At 41.5% G+C, this 22,359-nt stretch overlaps 1 protein-coding gene across 1 annotated transcript in view; it reads left to right on the top strand.

Moving 5' to 3' along the window:
* LOC145404049 (uncharacterized) overlaps positions 1 to 22,359 on the top strand; it is a 191,575-nt gene that overhangs the window by 73,119 nt on the left and 96,097 nt on the right. Inside the window, exons 4-7 of the mRNA XM_080275654.1 lie at positions 10,575 to 10,761; positions 12,995 to 13,217; positions 15,032 to 15,137; positions 17,190 to 18,866. Coding sequence (XP_080131780.1) covers positions 10,575 to 10,761; positions 12,995 to 13,217; positions 15,032 to 15,137; positions 17,190 to 18,866 — 2,193 coding nt within the window. The remainder of the gene's footprint in view (positions 1 to 10,574; positions 10,762 to 12,994; positions 13,218 to 15,031; positions 15,138 to 17,189; positions 18,867 to 22,359) is intronic.

Here is a 22,359-nt window from a genome sequence, read left to right on the forward strand (position 1 = left end):
TCTCTCTCTCTCTCTCTCTCTCTCTCTCAAGCCTCTTTCGGTGATATTAGGTGTGAAATTATAAATGAGCCTCTCCAGGACGCCAGAGAGGGAGAGGGAGAGAGAGAGAGAGAGAGAGAGAGAGAGAGAGAGAGAGAGAGAGGTCGTTTGGCCGAACGAGGGTAGGGGGAGAGAGCATAAATCACAGTAGAGGAGAGAAGGGGAAGGGAGAGAGAGAGAGAGAGAGAGAGAGAGAGAGAGAGAGAGAGAGAGAGGGAGAGAGGAATTTAGGAGGGACTAAGGAAAAGGTTGAGGTATTTGGGACTTAAATCCATGTCTTAGAAGAGGAAAGGAGGGATGTGGGGGGAAGGGAGGAGCGAGAGGGGAGTGGAGGTAGGGAGGAAGAGGAGGAGGGAGGAAAGGAGGAATGGGGGTATGGAGTGAGAGGAGAAAGAAATCTGAAGGGAGAGGGGAAGGGAAGAAGGAAGAAAGGAGGGGAGGAATTAATGTGGAGAGAAGGAAGGATAGAGGTAGGAAGTAATGGGGAGGAAGGTAGAGAGGAGAGAGGAATGAAGGTAATGAGTGAGAGGAGAAAAAACTGGAGGAAGAGAAGAGGGTAATGAGGATAGGAGAGAAGAAAACAACGTGGAGAGAAGGCAAGAGGGAAGGTAGGAAGAAGGAAAGGAGGTAGGACAGGGAGGAAACAAGGGAGAGAGAGAGAGAGAGAGAGAGAGGATGAATGGGAAGAGGAAAGGAAGGATGGAGGAGGAGAGGAGAGAACGATGGGATGGTTATTGAAGATAGAGATGCAAGGAGGGAGGGAGGATGGGGGAAGGAGCGATGGAAGGAAGTGAAGGAATAAGAGAGGAAAGGAAAGGTGAAAGAAAGGTGGGAGAATTGATAGAGAGAAAGGAGAAAGGTAAGGAGGGAAGGAGAGAGAGACATAGTAATGAAGTTGTGAGGGGATGACTGGTTGAAGGAGGGGAAAGAGGTTGTAAAGGAGAGAGGGAGAGAAAGAGAAGCATGAAAGTTTTGTGTGTGTGTGTGTGAGAGAGAGAGTGAGAGAGAGAGAGAGAGAGAGAGAGAGGATGGAGGGAAGGAAGGAAGGAAAACAGTAAAAATAATGAAGTGGAGGGAAAGAGACAAGAACGAAAGAAGGCTGTATCGAGTTGCACAGATACACAGACCACACAGACATTGGGGTTCTTTGCAGGTGGTCCGGCCTTAATAGAGGATTTGGTCCCTAATTACAGAAGTCTGGGGAAAGGATGGCAGAGCGGAAGTTGAAGAATGGCTGGGATTGATGGACGGATGGAAGGGGAGTGAGAGAGAGAGAGAGAGAGTTGGTTTAATGGATGTAAACAGGGAGGGAAATGAAGGAGAGGAGAGGAGAGAGAAGGATGGATTTGACTAATGGCAGGAAGGAATGGATGGATGGATGAATGGAAGGAAGGAGACAGGGAGAGTGGGTAGAATTGATGGATGCAAAGAAGGAATGGAAATGAAGGAGAGAGGAAGGATGGTTTGGGTTGATTAAAAGATGAAAGAATGGGTGGATGGATGGTTGGATGGAAGGAAGGTTGAATGAATGAGTGGGTGGAAAGAAAGAGTGATGAATGGATGGGTGGAAGGAAGGATGAAGACGAGAGGGAAGAGGGGTTGGATTGATAAACAGGAAGATTGAATGAATAAAGGAGGGGAAGAAAGCATGGATGGATGGATGGAAGGACTAGGATGAAGGAAGGAAGAAAGAAGAAAGATAGGAAGTGAGGAAGAAATGAGTGAATTAGAGGGAAGGAGGGAGGTAGAAGGTAAGAGAAAAGGATGAGAGGAAGGAGGGATGGAAGAACCGTAGGAAGGAACAAATGTGAATAGAGGTGAGACAGTAGACAGTGAGGGAGGAAGGAATTATAGATGGAGGGAGGGATGTAAGCAAGAGAAAGAAAGGAAGGAAATGTGGGAGGGAAAACAAGAGAGGAAATATTAATGAATTGGCGTGATATACATAAATACAGAGAGAGAGAGAGAGAGAGGATGAAAAAGTGACGGCGATTGTTAAAAAAAAAATAAAGAGAGGGCGGGAGATACAAGCGAGAAAGAAATGATTGACAGACGACAAAGCAAAGAGAACTGGAAGGAAGGAAGGAGAGAGAGAGAGAGAGAGAGAGAGAATGACAGACGGTGGGTGGCAATGGCAGGCAGGCTAGAGGGTGTCGAGAAAAAACAAGGAAAAGACAATTTCTCTCTGCCTGTTTATCTGTCTATCTATCTGTCTACCTCCCTCTGTTGTATCTATTCGTCTGTCTTTCTGTCTCTATCTATCTGTCTATCTATATCTATCTATCTGTCTATCTGTCTCATTCTTTACTTCAGGCTCTTTGATATTTCACTTTCTTTATCCCTTCTTTACTTCGTTCGTTCCTTCATTCCTTATTTCTTCCATTCTCTCTCTCTCTCTCTCTCTCTCTCTCTCTCTCTCTCTCCCATTATCTACGCTTATCATTCACTCTGCCACTCAGTCGTAATTAGGACGATAATGATCAAGAGCTCTGAGAGAGAGAGAGAGAGAGAGAGAGAGAGAGAGAGAGAGAGAGAGAGAGAGGGTGGTTTTGATGTGAATGCTAATGATACTAATTACTTGTAGGTCATGATGATTGTAATATTTTGTTATTATTATTATTATTATTATTATTATTATTATTATTATTATTACTACTACTACTACTACTAATACTACTACTTTCTAGCATTGCTTCAATAATGAATTTGGTAATACTACCACTACTACCACCACCACCACCTCTATTACTACTGCTTCGTCTTCTAATATTACTACTGTACTTCTAATAGTAATAATGATGATGTTAATAATTATAAATGTAGTAGTAGTAGTAGTAGTAGTAGTAATAAAGTAAACCAATTCACACCATCTCTCAGCAGCAAGCATCACCATACCAACACAGTAATACCTTCAATAATACCACTTTCAATATCAACACCACAGGCGCATGTATTGTGTGTGTGTGTGTGTGTGTGTGTGTGTAGAGTTTACCTATAATGGAATATTTTTGTATAATAACAGTAATAAAGAGTTAATAGAAGTAGTAGTAGTAGTAGTAGTAATAATAATAATAATAATAATAATAATAATAATACCTCCTAGTGTGAACGCTGGACACTGAGATTTTATTATTCTGAAAAGCCTTTGTGTGTGTTGTGTCTGTCTGTCTGTCTAGCAACTATAACTGTCATTGTCTGTCTGTCTGTTAGCTTTTCACTGTCTGTACCTGTCCTGTCAGCCAGTATGTATCCCTCTGTATCAATGTTTTATGTCTGGATGTAAGTGTAACTATATTTTTATCTTTTTGTGAAATAATAATAATAATAATAGTAATAATAATAATATCCACAGAAATGATAATAATAATAATAATAATGATGATAATAGCAGTACCCTAACGTCAGCGCAGAGCAGTCACACTTTCTAACGCTTATAATCCCGTCATATCGTAGTTGTCTGTCTGTCTTTCGGTGTCATGCTGTCTTATGTCGTACCTGTCTATGTCTGTCTGTCCTGTCCCTGTCTGTGTCTGTCTATCCTGTCCTTGTCTGTCTATCCGTCTATCTGTCAGCCTGTCCATCTCTCTCCAGTATACTTGCATCTATCTACTTATCTTTCTGTGTATGGCTTTAAGTGAATGTACCTCTCTCTCTCTCTCTCTCTCTCTCTCTCTCTCTCACACACACACACACACACACACACACACACACACACACACACACACACACACACACACACACACCTATTTCCACTACCTGCTAATGGATTCCCACGAGAGAGAGAGAGAGAGAGAGAGAGAGAGGTGATATGACTAGGTATGACTAACAAAATTACATCAATGTTGGGAAAAAAAAGTTTGCATGAGTGATAACAGAGTAACTATTTATTTATTTATTTATTTATTTTATTTATTTTTTATCCATTATGGCCTAGAGACAAAAGGTGTTATATTCTCGTTTTCTGTAGATTATTTTGTTTATTGCGCCGTATGTTAAATTCCAAATGTGGTTGTTTGAAATTGATTGTGTTAATATAAAGTAAGTTGTATGGATTTGTATTTGTTGTGTGATATCGCCTGACGGTAGCCATTGCCTTTCAGTGTATGTAGAATGAGGAGTGAGGAAATGGTGTTTATTGAAGCAGTGGTTTATATTAAGTGATATAAGTGAATAATAATAATGGTGATGATAATGTGATAATAATAATAATAATAATAATACTGTAATAATAATAATAATAATAATAAATAAATTTGATTATTATATTTTAATAGTAAGAGGAGGAGTTACATCAGCCCAGCATATTCAGTGAACATGTGTCTTTTCACGTTAAAGGGTATAGACTGGTACACACACACACACACACACACACACACACACACACACACACACACACACACACACACACACACACACACACACACACACCAAGACTATCATTGTGTGAGCGAACATTTTGGTGTTGTGTGTATATGAACGTGCCCAGTATATATGTGTGTAAATATGTAATGTATGGATGTATGCGTGTAAGAGAGAGAGAGAGAGAGAGAGAGAGAGAGAGAATATTCCTGCGGCTCACTCATTTCGTGGAATCATACAGTATCTGCGAACATATGAATTGCAAACACCATCAAACGTATTATATATACATTTACACTACACTTTATCCATCTGTGTTTTTGCTTTTATCTACTGTTTGACACTGTTTATGGCTATGTATTTGTCTGTGTGGCTCTGCTTGTTTATATGTCTGTCTGTATCTCTGTCTCGTTGTCAGTCTGTCTGCCTGTTTATGTCTGTATGTCTGTCTGTGTGTATCTTTATGTACTTCCATGTGTCTTTCCTATCTGGTTTCTGACTGTCTGTATCTACGTCTGTTTACCTACGTCACACACACACACACACACACACACACACACACACACACACACACACACACACACACACACACACACACACACACACACACACAGGCACGAAAAGTTCTATAAAATATATATTTATATTTGTAGTATAAAACGAAACTCCATGTCAAAAGCATATTTCTTTTCTGTGCGTTTTCCGCGTAAGAATTAAATCGAAAAATATGATGCACTTTGAAAAGCCGCTATTATTAAAGAAATAATTGGTGTGGGATGTGGTAGGAGAGGGAGGGGGGAAAGCTGTGTGTGTGTGTGTGTGTGTGTGTGTGTGTGTGTGTGTCCACCTCCCTCCCTCACTCTCATCCATCACCATTGCCCTTCTGTTTCCTTCCCCCTCACCCTTGTTTGCTCTCTCTCTCTCTCTCTCTCTCTCTCTCTCTCTCTCTCTCTCTCATTATATTATTATTTGTATTAGTAGTAGTAGTAGTAGTTGTAATACGTCGTTACAATTTTATTATTATTTTTATTATTATTATTATTATTATTATTATTATTATTATTATGGTGGTCTCCTGCTTAACCCTTACGGTGTTGAGGCTCCTGTCATCCCCCCACCCCCCAAAAAAAGGGGGCTTGACAGGGGTTTAAATCATCTGAAGTGGGCCTGCTTTGACTCGATGCCCAGGAGGAGTAAAATTAGATGGATTTTTTTTTCTTATTAATTTTGTCATTAATATTTATGAGATTGTGTGTGTGTGTGTGTGTGTGTGTGTGTGTGTGTGTGTGTGTGTGTGTGTGTGTGTGTGTGTGTGTTGCTGCCTTTGATCTTGCTGTAAAACCTTCTCTGAACTCATCATCTCCCCCTTACATTCCTCTCCCCTTTTCATCCATCGCCTCGCTCTTCCATCCCTATCCCTCCTCTCCATACTCTCGCGTTCCTCTTCTCCCTCTCATATTTCTCATCTCCCTCACGTTCTTCCTCTTTCACTCCTCGTCTTCCTCTTCTCGCACTCTTCTTCCTCCTCTCACTATCCTTCCACTTCTCGCCCTCCTCTTCTTCCTGTCATTCCTCCTCTCCCTCTCTCTATGTGTATGTCTTCTTCCTCACTTATTACTCTTCTTCCTTTCATATTCCTGCCCTCCACCTCACTCCTCTTCCTCCAATATACCTCTTCTCCCTCTCCACGTCCCTCTTCCTACACGCCACCCTACTCCACTTAGTCATTTTCTCCCTCTCCACACCACTCCAGTCCTCACCTCCATCACCCCCCACTCATCTCCCTCTCCCTACCCTCCATCCCACTCCTCTGTTTACTTGGCTGGGCTCCATGGATCATATGACATGCATTTTTTTTTCCTCTGTCCACATCCTTCCACTTCAGCCATTGCTTCCTCACCCCAGTAGGTATATATCCATCTAATAAGACGCAGTGCTACTTTCCTCTGTTGTATTTCCCTCGTGTGAGATGCGGTACTTTTCCCTGTCGTATTTCCCTTATATAAGCCGCAGTGCTACATTTTCCTGTCGTATATCACTTGTAACGGATGCAGTGCTACTTTGTCCTGTCGTATATTACTTGTAACAGAGGCAGTGCTTTTTCCTGTCGTATTTTACTGGTATAAGACTTGGCGCAACTCATCCTGCCATATTTACCCATGTCCACCTCTGGCAATGCGAAGCTTTTTTGTCCCACCTTTCCTAAAATTTTGTCGCTTCTTCTGCTGCTCACTTCATGTCTCGTAAATCCCCCATAGTCTCATAAATCCGCAACAATCACTACTGAAGACTTTAATTGGCCACAGATCAGTGTCAGCAGTGTTGGTTGCTGTTAATTTTACACAATGATTTTCAAAGGGCATAGTGAGGGGAAAAAAATGGGAGGGGGGGGGAGGTGACAGCACATTCCATGCCTACTGTATATGTGTGTCGTGAAAAAGTTAAAAAAAAAAATTATATATATCCTTGAAGTTTGTTACATAATTATTTTATTTTTCTGCCACCAGACAATTTTTAATCAAGATCTCTTGTACTTGAATGGTGAGTGAATGGAAGTGTAGCTCAGTCATTTGGAGAGACTTTTGTTAGTATGTAATATTTTATGATGATAGTGATGATGACGGTGATACTGATGATGATGGTGGTGGTGGTGATGATGATGATGATCTCTTTTTTGTAGAGGTTAATTGAGACTGTATGTAACTTTCATTTCGAACAGTCTCTCCCAAGCTGAATAAAATTGTATATATCTATAGGAATAAACTAGAAATATAGTAGCATTGAAAGGTTTATGTCTGAGCCCGATCGATATTTTTCTGCACAAAAGATTTTATTGGCAATGGTGAAAGGTTTCGTGGTGACAGGATTTAGCAGCCTCACCCCTTCCCTACAGTGTTTATCCAATTATAACCCATCCCCTTTTTATTACACCTTTGTTTGCCCATTTACAAGACCTAGTGATATATACCCAGTTATTGATTTTATTTTATTATTTTTAATCGTGCATTTATTTATTTATTTTCATTTATTTCTTTATCCAGTTAGCTTCATGATTTTTTTTCTTATACTAAGTGATATAAGTGAATAACAATAATGGTGATGATAATATGATAATAATAATAATAATAATACTATAATAATAATAATAATAATAGTAATGATAAATTTGATTATTATATTTTAATTTAAAAAAGACCTAACAGTATGCAGTCTCATTTTTATATGTTTTTATGTATTTTTATCAGACTTTTTTCTTCACAAACATAGCCTTTGATTAACCCATTTTAGGTTTCTCAATACGCTTCCTGGACATCCCTTTGAGTGTATGGATCTCTTAATGGGACGCGTATTATGGACTTTAGGTGACCACGAAATATTACTGGATGCTGTGTGTGTGTGTGTGTGTGTGTGTGTGTGTGTGTGTGTGTGTGTGTGTGTGTGTGTGTGTGTGTGTGTTTAGAGTTACTGTAGGCCTGGCAGTGGTATGGACTGTATTTGGTCGATGGAGTGACTGTCCTGGGGTTTCCTTCTGTCTAGTGCAATTCCACCCACTCACCCATCACCCTCACTCCTCTCCCTCCCTCTCCTCTCTCTCCTCGTATATCTCTCTCTTCTCACTCTCTCACTCCTCTCTCCTTTCTGTCCCTCGCCTGTATCCCTCTCTTTTCACTTTCTCACTCCTCACCCCTCTCCTCTTTCCTTTCCCTCTCCTCACTCTCACCCATCTTCCACTCCTCTTCTCTCCTCACCTTTCCTCTCCTGTCCCCTCTTCTCTCACCCCTTTCCCTCTCCTGTCTCACACCTCTCCCTCTCCCTTTCCTCGTTCTCATCCCTCCCTCCTTTCCTCTCATTCCTTTCCATCCCTCTTACCGCTCTAACTCTCCCCCTCCCCTTCCCTCCCCTTTTCCTCCTCGCCTTCCCTCCCCTTTTCCTCCTCGTCTTCCCTCCCCCTCACCCGTTATATTTCTCTCTCTCTCCCCCCTCCTTCCCTCCCTCTCACCGCTCACATTTCTCTCCCCTCGTCCTAAAATCACACTCTCCCTCTCTTCTTGTTCCTCTCTCGGCTCTTTCAACATTTTCCCTTCATGTTTGTAGTTCTCTCTCTCTCTCTCTCTCTCTCTCTCTCTCTCTCTCACACACACACACACACACACACACACACACACACACACAGGTAGCTCAAGTAATGCCCACCATCCGTCTCCTTGCCCTCTCTCCCATCCCTCTCCTTTTCCAGGTTTTCTTGTCTCATTCATCCCTCTCATTTCCCACTCCATCAATATCTCCTTTTCCTTTTCACACAAATGTCACACTTCATACCTTTATACACGGTCATACATTTCACCCATTGCTTTCTCATTCCACTCACTGCCCTCTCACCCTACACGCATTACAGCTTCCTCTCAATCCACTCACCTCCCTGGTCTGTATTCTCATCGTGTAGAAGCTTCGTAACACCTCTTCCTAAGCGATTTATTTTTGGATATGGTTGGTTAATATCCTTTTGTACGTTATTTATGCAGAGTATGGTGATATTAGAATTATTTAAGTGACACAGAAGAGGAGAGTAAGGTGTAATAAGCAAAATAATTCGCTTAGGAAGAGGTGTTAGGGAACTTTCATAACCAACGAGAATACGAGTCACTCACCTAAAGCATTCTCTCTCTCTCTCTCTCTCTCTCTCTCTCTCTCTCTCTCTCTCTCTCTCACCTGTACTTCGTGTTTCGCAGTTTTTTTTTTTTAATTCCTCTTCATCTTTTATATTTCCTTCCCACTTCTTACACTTCGATTTATACAGCTGTCTTTTCCCACTCACCTCCCTCTTCTCCCACTCACCTTCTTCACCTCCCACTCACCTCCTTCACCTCCCATTCACCTCCATCTTCTTCCACCCACTTTCCTCTTCTCCCACTCACCTCCCTCTTCTCCCACTCACCTCCCTCTTCTCCCACTCACCTCCCTTTCCTTCCACGTTCATCCCAGTCATAGGTACCAGTATGCTGTAGAAGTGTGCCACCAGTCTTCCCCCCCCACCCCACATTTCTTCTTTCAGTTTGTAACTTTTCTGTCCCTTTATACTTACTCTCCTCAGGTAACTCACTTGTCCCCCTGCCCTTCTCTTCGGTACTGCTGCAGACTCTTCCACCTCCTTACGATAAATATAAGGAGAGTGAACAGTAATTTTTGAAACCTACTGATGCGCTTTTTGGAACTCAGAATGCTTTTTTAGGATAATGTGTCAGCGTTTCATTATTGTTCGTCTTTAAAAGTGGAGACTGCAACTGTACCTGGTAGACGGTTTGACGGACGTAGTGTACAATCTAAGACACTAACTAGCTTCCCAGGTCAGGCTAAAGAAAATTTACACCTGACGAAATAGAATGAAAACACGGTCTCTGCTAGTGCGTGTTTCAAGTGGTTTCGATTTTTAGGTTGTACCTGCTGGACGTCCTGATACACTTCCACACAGGTATCGGGAACAAGGCCTTGCATCCCTCCCCTTGCCCTTTCTGTCGCCTCACCCCTTTTCTTTTTCAGCTTTTCTATTTCTTTGCCTTCCTCTCTGTCCCCACTTTTTCTTTTCCATTTCTCCCCTTTGGACTCTCCCCCCTTTCCCTCTTTCTCCCCTCTTCCTTTTTTTTTCTACATTGTCTCGCCTCAGTGCCCATTTCCCCCTCTTAATTCCCTGTCGGTATCATTGTCTATCCCCTTTCTTCCTTCTCACATTCTTCTCTCTCCCCCTTGAGCCCCATATCGTACTACACTTCCCACAAGCTGTCATGCATCCCTCTCCTCGTCCTCTCAACCCACTCATTAACTCTCCCTCTGCCCCTCTCACAGGTACCTGGTAGACAGTATGATGGATGTGGTCTACCTGCTGGACTCACTAGTACAGTTCCACACGGGATATCTAGAAGGCCTTGTATCCTTGTAGCCGTCATTGTCACCCCTCTCCTTTTTTCAGTTGTTGTAGTCCCTTTCTTTCCTTTCATTGCCTTTTTCTGGTGTCAGTGTCTTTTTCCAGTCCCTTTCTGACTTCCTACAGCCTTCTCTTTACAGCCCCCCCCCCACCCCACCCCACATCATGTTAGCACTTCCCACCTTACTAAGCTGTCATCATATCCAAAGCCCACTCAGCCCACTCATTGCTGTCTCCCCCTCTGCCCCTCTCACAGGTACCTGATGGACGGTATGACAGACATGGTGTTCATCCTGGACATCCTGGTACAGTTCCGCACGGGGTACCTGGAACAAGGGCTCATTGTGTACGACTTCAAGAAGCTGGCGCGACACTACATGCACTCCAGGAGCTTCACGCTGGACCTTGTGTCGCTGTTACCTTTAGATTTTTTACAGATATTGGTGAGTATCAGGACTTGGGGTTGGGGGGGAAATACAGATATTGGGGAGTAGCAGGACTGGGGGGAGGGAAATACAGATACTGGGGAGTAGTAGGGCTGGGGGGAGGGGAAAACACAGATACAGTATTCGTGAGTAGCAGGACTCGGAGGGGGGAGGGAGAAAATACGAGTAGGCCTATATTCTCACTGAGTAAGGAAGCTCCCCAACACCTCTTCCTAAGTGATTTGTTTTGCTTATTATACCTTGCTGTCCTCGTTTGTTCCATTTAAATCTTTCAAATACCGCCATTTTCAGCATAATACACGAAACAATGTTAGCCAGCCGTATCAAAAAATAAATTGCTAAGGAAGAGATGCTAGGGAGCTTCTTGAACTGACGGGACTAGGACTGATTAAAGTAGATTGGTGTCTGGGTGAGGTTGATGTTTGTGGGAGAGGACTAGGTGAGTGAGAGGTGTCGAATAGGTGAGTTTTATTTCTCGCTCTCTCTTTTTTTCTTTTCTCTCTTTTTGAAGGAAGAAGGAACCAAAGGCCAGGAGCCTGGAAACCGTTCCTTCTAAGAAAAAACAACAACATCGGTACGACAGAGCCAAATGCAAGAGTGGGGTGATGTGGAATGCATAATTGAGTGGGATGGAAATGTGAAATGAATGAGTACGTGTGTGAGTGGAGTTAAAATAATCGTGTGATGAAACAACGATGATGCAGGATTAAGAAGGTGTTAGGAAGGTTGAGTGGAGAATAAAATCATGTAGTGCAAGGTAGATTAAGGTATATACATTAGTATCTTGAGGTGTAAGGGTTAAATGAGTGTATTAATGAGCAGTGGTCTCTCTCTCTCTCTCTCTCTCTCTCTCTCTCTCTAACAGTAAGGTGGGTGGGGGGAGCTGAGAGGCACTGGAAGTAGTCAATTATTTGTCTTCCCCAACTTTTTCCACTCACCCTTTCTGCTTCATTCCCTAAGTTCCTGGTGAGTGTGAGGAGTGGCAGGGGATTGGGAGGGAGTGGAGAGGTGAGGGAGAGGGTGATTGTGTTAGAAAAGTGAGTGGGGTGGAAGGAAGGTGAGTGGGATGGAGTGGAAATGGGGTTAGATGTGATAGAATGTTTGGGATGAGTAGGGTGGAGTGATGGTGAGTGGAGTTGGATAGGGATGAATGTGAGTGAGTGGAATGGAGGAGGTGAGTGGGATGAAGTTTTGTGAAAAGAGAGGAATGGAGTAGGATTATTAGAAGTGATAGGGACGGAGTGAAGATGGGCGTGATGCATTAGGGGAGACATGGATGGAGTGGTAAATAGTACAGAAGAGTGAAAGGGGAAAAGAATGTATTGGGAGTGAGTGGGATGCAATGAAAATAATGTTTGAAAAAAGTCATTGAGTTCAATTGGTAGTGGGATGCAATGAAAATAATGTTTGAAAAAAGTAATTGAGTTGAATTGGTGGAAATAAGGATGGAGTGACTGGGGAGTGAGTAGGATGGAGTATGAGTGAGTGGTATGGGGTGTTGGAAAGTAGGATGGAGTGGGAGGATAAGGAAAGAGTTGAGAAACTGTAAAGGAAAAAGGAAGTTGGGTAGGAGAAGTGATATGTACTAAGTGGTGGGAAGAGGGAGGAAGTTTGTAAGGACAGAGGAAGGGAAGAGTCAGATGGCACTTAGAGTTCAAGATGCTCTGTTGTTTTATTCTTTGTTATTTGCTTAAGACATCTAACCCTAATTTCTTCTCAGATTTAATTACTTTTTATTGTTTACTCATTTAGAAGTGTAGTCACCACATTTTCTACTTGCCTTTTATTGATTTATATATTATTTACTACTTAAGTCCATATTTTGCCCATATATATGATTTTTTATTTACTCAAGTTGTATGACTGTATCGTTGACCATATTTATATTTATTCATACTATTTACCCATTAATAAACTGCAATACTCTTTTTTTTCTACCCGCATTTAATTATTTACTAACATATAACTCTTGTCACCCTGTTTCCTACCACTGTTTATTTATAATATACCCACGTACAAATGCATGACCCCATTTTCTACTAGCATAAACCTCCATAATCCATTTCCAGCCAATACACCCCCCCCCCTTCACCCATTTTCTACCAATACTAAAACTCCTCACTTCGTTTTTAACCGATTCAAAAACCCCTCACCCCATTTCCTCCCAAAATCAAAACCCCTTCACCCCATTTTCTCCCAAAACAAAGCCCCCCTCTTTCTCCTCCTGCAGGTTGGCATACACCCCATCCTACGTTTTCCTCGCTTCATCAAGGTGTACCGTGTCTACAACTACTACTATATGGTGGAGAGCCGCACCCTGTACCCCAACATGTGGAGAGTGGTGAACCTCATACACATCCTGCTCCTCCTCGCTCATTGGTTTGGCTGCTTCTATTATATGCTGTCAGAGGCCGAGCACTTCAGGGGAGACTGGACATATCCCTATCATCATGGTGAGTTGGAGATTGACTGATAGATAAATTTATAGATAGGCTGAAGAAATAGAAACATAGAGGGAATGGGTATTGACTGGTTTTAATGCATGTTTAGAAGGGGAGAGAGGGGGGGAGGTTGATTTGAACTGAGATTGAAATTATCATAACTTGCTGGTATTGTAGGTAATAATAATAAAACTTTTAAAATAATGATAAGAAGAGTAATGGTAATAACCATGCCAGGTTGATAAATATCAGCTTAAATTCACAAGAGGAAATGAGATTGTAGAAGATATACATAAAGTCATCTTCTCTGGGTAGAAAAATAAATGCTTTATACTATATATCTATACAGTATGTGTATAGCCAGACGCCATAATCCTGGCCGTTTGTCTTTGAGTTAATTGTTTTACGGGGAGGGGCACTAACCCTCTGCCAACCCACTTGTTGACACATAGGCCTATGTGATAATTATATACAAGGATGTAATTATATAAGTGGATAATACTAATAAAGAGACTGGACATTGTCCTTTTAAAGTAATTGGTTGTTTTTACCATTTTTATTGTGTGGATCTTACATATATATATTTTTTTTCTTTTGGTAGCAGTTGACCGTAGTGGTAAGAATGCTAAAATATAAAATGATGATTGGCACAAAAATCTATGGTTGCACAGAGAGAGAGGTGGGGGGGGGAGGAAAGAGAGAGAGTACAGTACAGTACAGTACAATAAACTGTGCAACCATAAGTACTTTTGTGGCCTAACTCATAACTCAAGCACTGTGTCTTAATTGCCTCTTCATATTTAATTGCCACATGGAATTCCATAATCTTTCTACTTGCCTACCTACTTATTTGCCTACCTACCTACATCTCTGCCCACTTACCTTCCTAAACCAATCTACCCTCCTACCTGTACTACCCAACCGCCTTCTTATTTGTACTACCCACATGCCTACTGGTACTACCCACCTACCAGCCTCTCTACCTATTCTACCCACCTTCCAGCCTACCTACTACTCTCTAAACTCCTTTCTTCTTTTTTTATACTTTACCTATCTGCATGCCATTGTACATACTCACATACTGTACCAACTATTATATCAGTATCATTTCCTACAAGTTTGCTTACCTACTTACTTTCTGCATACCTCCTTCCTATCTTCCTAATTAAGATACTTGTTTTAATGCCTGCATGCCTGCTTACTCATTGATAAGTACATACAGTCCCAAATACCTGTGTTTTTCTAGTTTACCTACCCACCAGCTTTACTATTGTTTTCTGCCTACCTACCACCCAACTTGACAATATACTACCTACTTACCTACCACCCAGCCAGCTTACCAGTCTACCAGCAATGTACCTACCATCCTACCTACCCACCTGCCAACCAGCTTACCAGTCTGCAAGACTACCTAGTTATGTTTCCATCATTCCATCAATCTATCTTTATTTGTCTATCATTGTACTTAATCGTTGTTCCTATCCCCCAGACGCAGTTTTGGAATGCATCTCAGGTAGCTGGTCTCTCTCTCTCTCTCTCTCTCTCTCTCCATATATTTATAGTCTATATAATACATGTACTTCTCCAGCCACCTTTCTGACCCGTCCATCTATCTATTTTTAGAGTCAGCATTCCAGAGTCTGTGTTTCCTTATGATTCTGTCTATCTATCTATATCTAATTCTCCAGCCATCTATCAAACCCATCCATCTGTCTGTTTCCAGACTCGGCATTTTGGAGTCTCATGTCTTTTCGTACCTATATCTGTCCATCTTCCTGTCTGTCCCTCAATCCATCTGTCAGACCCACCTGTCTATCTACTTTCAGACTCAGCGTTTCGGAGTCTGTCTCGCAAATACCTCGGGTCTGTGTATTGGTCTACCCTCACCCTGACCACCATCGGAGACCTGCCCACCCCGGAGACCAACAAGCAGTAAGAGAGAGAGAGAGAATGTGGATGTATGGCCTGTGTTTTAGAGTAGGGTGAGATTAATGGGATAGAGAGGGAAAGAATTATTTGTCATCACCACTACCATATCTGCCACCATTACTACTACAACCCATCACCATTGCCACACGCATCACCACCATACAAGTATAATTATCACTACCAGCACTGCAGTAATCTATCTGTGTATATCCATATCTATCTATCTGTCTGTCTAACACACACACACACACACACACACACACACACACACACACACACACACACACACACACACACACACACACACACACACACACACACACACACACACACACACACACACACACAATGGCTATCGTTATCATCATTATCCCAGTAATTGCTTTTTTCCACATGATAGTTTCTGTGTAGTTGTAATTAATAATTGGGCTTTGTGTGTTGCTGAGAGAAAGAGAAAGAGAGAGAGAGAGAGAGAGAGAGAGAAATGAGTTTGAATAGGCTGTTATCAAAGGAGTTGAATGGGTTGAAAAACTTCTGAGTATTTGTGAAAGTTAATGAGTAAAATTTGTTTGCCAGATAATGAATGAGTATTAAGTCCAAAGATGCGTGTTTCAATTTGCTCTTGCCGTTTCATGCCGGTTTTGTTGGTGGAGAGGGATGCCTTCATGTGGTGGCACTAGTATAACCGGGCGGCTCCACTGCCCGGTTATGTAAATGCCTGCCTGGTTATGCAAATGTCCCTCAGTTCCCTCCCTATCCCCCAAAGGACTGCAGACGGACAGTTGGCCTGCAGTCTACCAGGTACATGTTTGGATGATCCTGGGGTTTCAGCTACTACTACCACCACCACTAACTACTACTACTACTACTGTACTACCTGATGATTTAATTCACCTTTGGATATACTTCTGGAACTGGTAGATTTTGATATAGCATTAATTTTCCTCTTCAGTATGAGATCTTTCTTAAATATTGTAATCATCTGGTATAGTCCTTTCACTTTGATGTGGCTCTGCTTTTCATCACTTTGCAACATATTTCCTGTAGCTTATTGGCAAAAAAAAAAAAAAAAAAAAAGTGACGATCCTTTTTTTAGCACTTCTTCATGACTAGCACCATATATGAGTGCTAACCTAGTGTTACAACACGGCATTCAAGATAAGTTGATGGAAATGTTTAGGTCAAGTTAGAATCAGCCAAAGTTAGAATAAAAAGACTGTAGTAGTGTTAGTAATTGCAATCTCAGGATCATCAGAACGTGAACCCAGTGGACTGCAGGCTGAAGTTGTCCTCCTGCAGTCCACCATCCTCCTTTCTGGGGGATAGGGAGTAAGTTGATGGGCATTTGTATAGCCATGCCCAAAGTGAAAAGGAATATGTGGAATGCATACCTCTGTGAGTGAAAATGAATGTGTGGAATGAATGCTAGTGAGTGAATAGGTGGAGAGAATGCTAGTGAGTGAGTGGGTGGAAATGAATGTGTGAAATGAATGCTAATGAGTGAGTGAATGTAAACCTGAGTTACAGATGGATATGTGTGCGAGAAGTTTAGATGAAATAAAACAAGTGCATGTGACTGAAAAGCACTTGAAAGAAGCAAGTGCAAGTGCATTAAAAAAAAAAGTTAAAATTGAATGCGGTTCATTGAATTAATAAGTGAAATCTGTGGATGACATTCTAAGTGGCTTTGGAAACTTTGTTGCACCTCATCTTTGCAGTTCATTATGCATGTAACACCTCAGTATCCATTTGTATGTCATTGATGCAAATTTTATTGATATTACAGCAACATAAACAGCATATACGTAAATGTTAAGGTGAAATCTGCTAAATAAATCACTAAGGTAGAGGTGCTGAGAAGCCTCCTGTGCCACTTAGAATACAGGTGGAAGACAGAAATCTTTTTAATAAGACATTTACCCACAGCAACCAGCATCGGAACAGAGGGGAGTGGGGGAGGAAGGGCGTAGAGGAGGGGAGAGGGGAAGCGGGGGCTCCTCCTCCCCCCTGCACCTCCCAACACCCCCCACCCCCCCATGATCCTGGCGGAGGCAGTACAGCTGTAAGAAATGGAACACTTGTAACGGGGGATTCAGGGAACGCAACGGAACGAGTGGAACATGAGATCAGTTTGGTTGAAACAAGCGTAGACTTAATTGAGGTGAAAACTGGTGCCGTTGAAACAGATATCAGAAGCCAAGAAGCGGATTTCATAGAGGACGCACCAGTTCAGTTCAGTGCAGGTGTGAGCGAAAACAAAGCAGCTGTTAGGAGGCGAGAAGCAGGTGAAAAAGTATCTGTTGAGTTTAATGCAGGTGGCAGCACAAACTTTATGGAGAGCAAAACCGAATCCATCAAAACTGATGTTAGACTGATAGGAAGAAATTTGATAGAGAAGATGCCTGTTGACTTCGATGCAGGGTTTGTTGAAGTTAAAACAGGTATAAGGAGGCAGGAGACAGGTGCTTTAATTGAGGAAACACCTGTAGAATTTGGCACCAGTGTTCTAGCAAGTGGCACAGATGTAAATAGTCCTCAGGCAGGTGTGCGGAAGCGAGAGACAGGTGAACTGATTAAGCAGACGCCTGTTATATTTGAAACGGGTGCCAGTGCAATTCATTTGGTGCGCCACACAGGTGCTAAAGACTTCGAGACAGCTGTGAGGAGGCGTGTGACAGGTGTTTTTAGGCACAGGTTTGTTGATAGGGCACTTGTAGTTAGAGAGGCAACACGTGTAGATAGAGGTGCATCTTATCTGGGTGTAAATAAATATAACTATGGTACTCCTATGGCAGATGACTTTTCTGAGATAACCAGCACAGATGCACAGTTAATTGCAGATGCTTTAACCACCAGTGCAGCTGTTAAAACTGATGTTGAGTACTCCAGTACTTCTAAAATGACTGATGTACGGGAAACAAGTACAGTCATTAAAGATCCCATTATGTCCTCAGGAATTGTGGGTACAACAGATGTTACCACAGCTGTCTCTGATCCATTTGGTGCTTTTAAGGATAGTCAGGGAGGTGTTAGTCCTGCTACAAATGCAGCTTCTAGCATAGGTTCGGTTAGTGTGACATCTGTAGGGGAGCCTGGAGAAGATGTCACAACTAGACTGAACATCACAGCAAAACCTGGGTCATCTGCGTTTCGTTCAGAAAATCCTGTCACAGATGTAGCAAGTCAGGAGACAGATGTGGAGAGTCAAGTGACAGGTGTAGAGAGTGCAGAAGCATCTTTACAGACTTTAGACCCAAGTGAAAACACTCCCATTGTCAAAGAACGGAGTAAACTAAGGTCATCAAGTGGAGGCCTTGGTGTCACTGTGTATAAGCCAAATATGCTTGTTGAGAGGATGCTATCTTTTTCTAGTCCTCAGTCAAGGAAATATAGTCTTCATCCTGATGGGAGAACCCCACATCAAGGAAAATCTAGCATAGACTCAACTAAAAGTAGCAAAAATCAAGTTAAAAGTATCTTAGGCTCTGATGAGGATAGCTCAGATGTGGTGAAAAGTAGCTCAGGTGAGGTTGGAACTGGCCCGAGTGCCTCAGTAGGTAGCACAAGACACAGTGAGAAATGCGAGGTACGCGGCGTGTTGGAGGTCTTCAGCCTGCCGATCCGAGCCAGCCCCGCCCAGACGCCAAACCCTACGGAGGACCCTGGCCAGCCCATCTTCCTCCCCCGCCGCGGTCTCAAGTCCCGCCTCATTAACATCAAGAGCAATGTTGGGTTAGTCTGAGCGCAGCACCCAGCCTGGTTCACCCTCCTGTAGTGGCAGCTGATATTTTAGCCTGATTTTGTGAATAAAATGAGTCAGCTTTTGTGAATGACACAAGTTCAGTAATGAACTTCGTATATTGTTTCATAAGTCTGGGGCATTAATAGTACTTAGTAAATTTAATTGATTTTTAATATAGTGCTTCTTTCCAGGTTTGTTTCATCTGATTGGCTCATTTTATACCACAGTCTGCTATAATGAAGCTGTTGCTATGAATTGAGGGTAACTTATAGCGAGAGTACTTATGACAGTTATTATAACGTGACTAGTGCAGTAATAACACGTCTATAGCAAATTTCGCTATAACAGGCTGGTTCAGTCATTGTTGGTAGTTGAAATTTTGCCCCGAGCAACTAAACCCGTAGTAGCGAATTTATGCATCGTCAGTAGACCTGCGAATGATCTCGTTCTTTTTCATGTCTCTGTCTTGGTTTCACTTCTTGTCCATATCCACCTCCTGCCTGTCTCAGTCCACCTTTTGTCTGTCTGTCCACCCAGTTGTCTCTCTCTCCTGCTTTAGTGTCTATCCCTTCCTCAACCAGTTCAACTTCATCTTCATCTGACACTTTCCTCACCTTCACCATCTGCCTCTTGACAATGCATACTCCAGATCCATACCGGTATTTCTTTCAGGCACTAACCATTACTTGACAGCATACCACAGATACTAAACAGGCGCTTGCAAAGGAGACTAACAACATCAACATTACCACCACCACCACCACCATCAACAACAACAACAACAACAACAACTGCTAAGTCTACTAATCTATGTCATTCATTGGTAAGTGGGGAAGGCCAACATGGATAGATGCAGGAATTTAGGAAGGTATTTAAATTTCTCCATTCCTCAGTTTTGGCATTATTACTTAACAATGTAATGTTTTCTTGTCAGATCACCTTTTGTGTGTGTCTTTTATTGGGATTTATGTTTTAGTCGGTGTGTTTTGTTTTCAGTCAGTACAAAAAAAAATTTGCTTTTTTTATTCATGTCTATGGAGGACGTCTTTCTATTATAGGAAGTTAATATGCACTTGGTTTTTGGCCAGACTAATATTACCCGACCACTTGAAATTGATATCTAGCGTTCACTCAGTTAAGGAATTTCAAAAGTAAGAATAGGGACAAACTGGGTTCAGAATTGATATCCCTTTTCCTTTACCACTCTTACTCATCTTTCTCTTATGTCTTGTTTTTCTCTTGTGCCTTCTGTCCTTTTTTCCTTCCATTTCTCTTCTTCCATTCTCCTACAATTTCTCTTTCTCCCCTTTCTCCATTTCCTCCTACTTCTCTTCCTCATTTTTTTCCTGCTGTTTCTCTTTTTTTTTTTTTTCACTTCTCTTCCTCTGTTCTCTCCTGCCTTTTCTGTTCCTTCTGTTTTTTTCTTCTACCTCTTATTTCTCTTCTTCTTCTTTGCCCTCCTCCACCTACTCCTGACCTCCAAATCCAAACTTGATTTCCCCCGAGTCCCCCTGCCCTGCTGTGTCCCACCAGAAGGGGCACTTCACATTTTGCCCTGTCTGCTCGTAAAGTTCTCCAGGATTGAAAGTGTAATGTGGGTCTTATATGATGCTTGATTTGATATTCATTTCTGGAAAAGTGTGTGTCAGTAAGTTTCTGTGGTATTGAAACTAACACGAGTGTTTGAAATGTAGGTGTTCTGTGTGGTTCAGTTTTGTAATCAGTTCAGGAAATTTTTGTTTCAGTAAAGTTTGCGTTAGTGAAACAAAAATTTGGGTGTTCAGTATGACATTGCTTCATATTCATTCTGCAGAGAATTTAATGTGGGTGTTTTATGGAGCCTAATTTGATATTCAGTTCTGCAAAATGCCTTGTCAGTAAGGGTCTTTTCTTGCAAGAATCATTTGAAGAGGAATGTAATGATATGTAACTTGATATTTAGTTTTGCCAGAGTATAATGCAAATGTTTTATAAAACATTATTTGATATTACAGTTCTTCCTACTATGATGAGTGTCATCAATAAACATAATATGATATTTTATTCTGCAGGAACAGTGAGAGTGTAATCAGTAATCAGTCTTGGCTTCAATTCTGTTTGAATTGCAATAACAGGTTTTAGAAGGAAGTCCTCTGAATTTTTATTTTTTTATTTTTTTTTATTATGTTCAATATCCTGTGCTAATGTTTTATATATGATTTGAATTGACTGACTGAGGTTTGTGTTTGTTGAGTACTATTTATCATTGTTTATGACTTTAGCTGTTATTCAGGTTTTCATTTAATGCTAGATGCTGGTGGGTCATATTACATTTTTTTTCAGTCTGATGTTTTAGCAATACGTTGAAGGGCTTTGTTATTTTCCAAAAATATATATATATATATATATATATATATATATATATATATATATATATATTTTTTTTTTTTTTTTTGACAGGGTTTTGCCTTTTTTTTTCTGATCAGTTTTCATTCTATATTGTCAGACCAAATATTGCATTTGTGTGTTTAGTCTGATGTTTTGTAGAGAGGAGTAACCTACTGGTGATGTGTTTGCGAGAATTTAGTCTTCAGTCATAGCTTCTGATCATTCTTGCCCTTGACTGGAGGGAAGGCATAACCAGGACTTTACACTGAATGATGACCCTTGGTCATTGTTAAGTAGGAATTTGAAAATTTCTTTGACTGTGTTTGTGGCTGTACTTTCATAAACTGCTGCTTCAACAGTCTAGCAGATTTCTTATTTATCACCTTAATAACAGCAGGTCTTTATTCCATGTAAAGTTCTGGTTGAGCCTTTTTTATGCCTGTTAGGGGTATGGGGCAAGCAGAAACTATGAGTCAAGAGTGCATCATGTCACTGCTGTCAACATACCAGAATTTTCAGCTCATTTTGCTTGATTAAGTTTGTGTCAGTTTTAGTTTTATTAAATTTGTCAGGGTGTTTGTGGGTTGTAACGTGTTTGTCAGAATGTTGTCCGTCTTCACACCGGCCACAACACAACCACTGCAGCCACACCCGTACATGGCAGAGGACGTAAGTGTTGCTGTGTTGAATGTTTTAGAGAGGCCAACACAGAACACCAAACAGTTTTCACAAAGATACTGTAAATACTAGTGTTCTGTACTGAGACTGTCAGATGTAGGCACTGTTAGTAATGTGGTCATTGGTGTTAGTTGTGTGGAGTTGTGATGTACAGTCACAGTAAAACAAATCCTTCCTGATTGTACTTTGTTGCAAGTGACAAGGTTCTGTACTACTTCATATGCTTCATCACTACCAAAAAAAAAAAAAAAAAAAGTGATCCTTGGTTTGTTAACAGAACATTTGGTTAATAATATATTACATATTAGGGTGTGGCCACACATGCAAGAAACAGGTTATTGACAAGGGGGAACAAGAGACAGGCTCTCATTCAAGTGTCAGACTTATTACAGCAGCACCTTGTGCCTAATCTTGTTAATCATGTATATCAAGCAAATG

The sequence above is a fragment of the Coenobita brevimanus genome, chromosome 62, assembly GCF_032717465.1.
Source record: "Coenobita brevimanus isolate Jiangsu-jjx chromosome 62, ASM3271746v2, whole genome shotgun sequence".
NCBI classification, from domain to species: domain Eukaryota; kingdom Metazoa; phylum Arthropoda; class Malacostraca; order Decapoda; family Coenobitidae; genus Coenobita; species Coenobita brevimanus.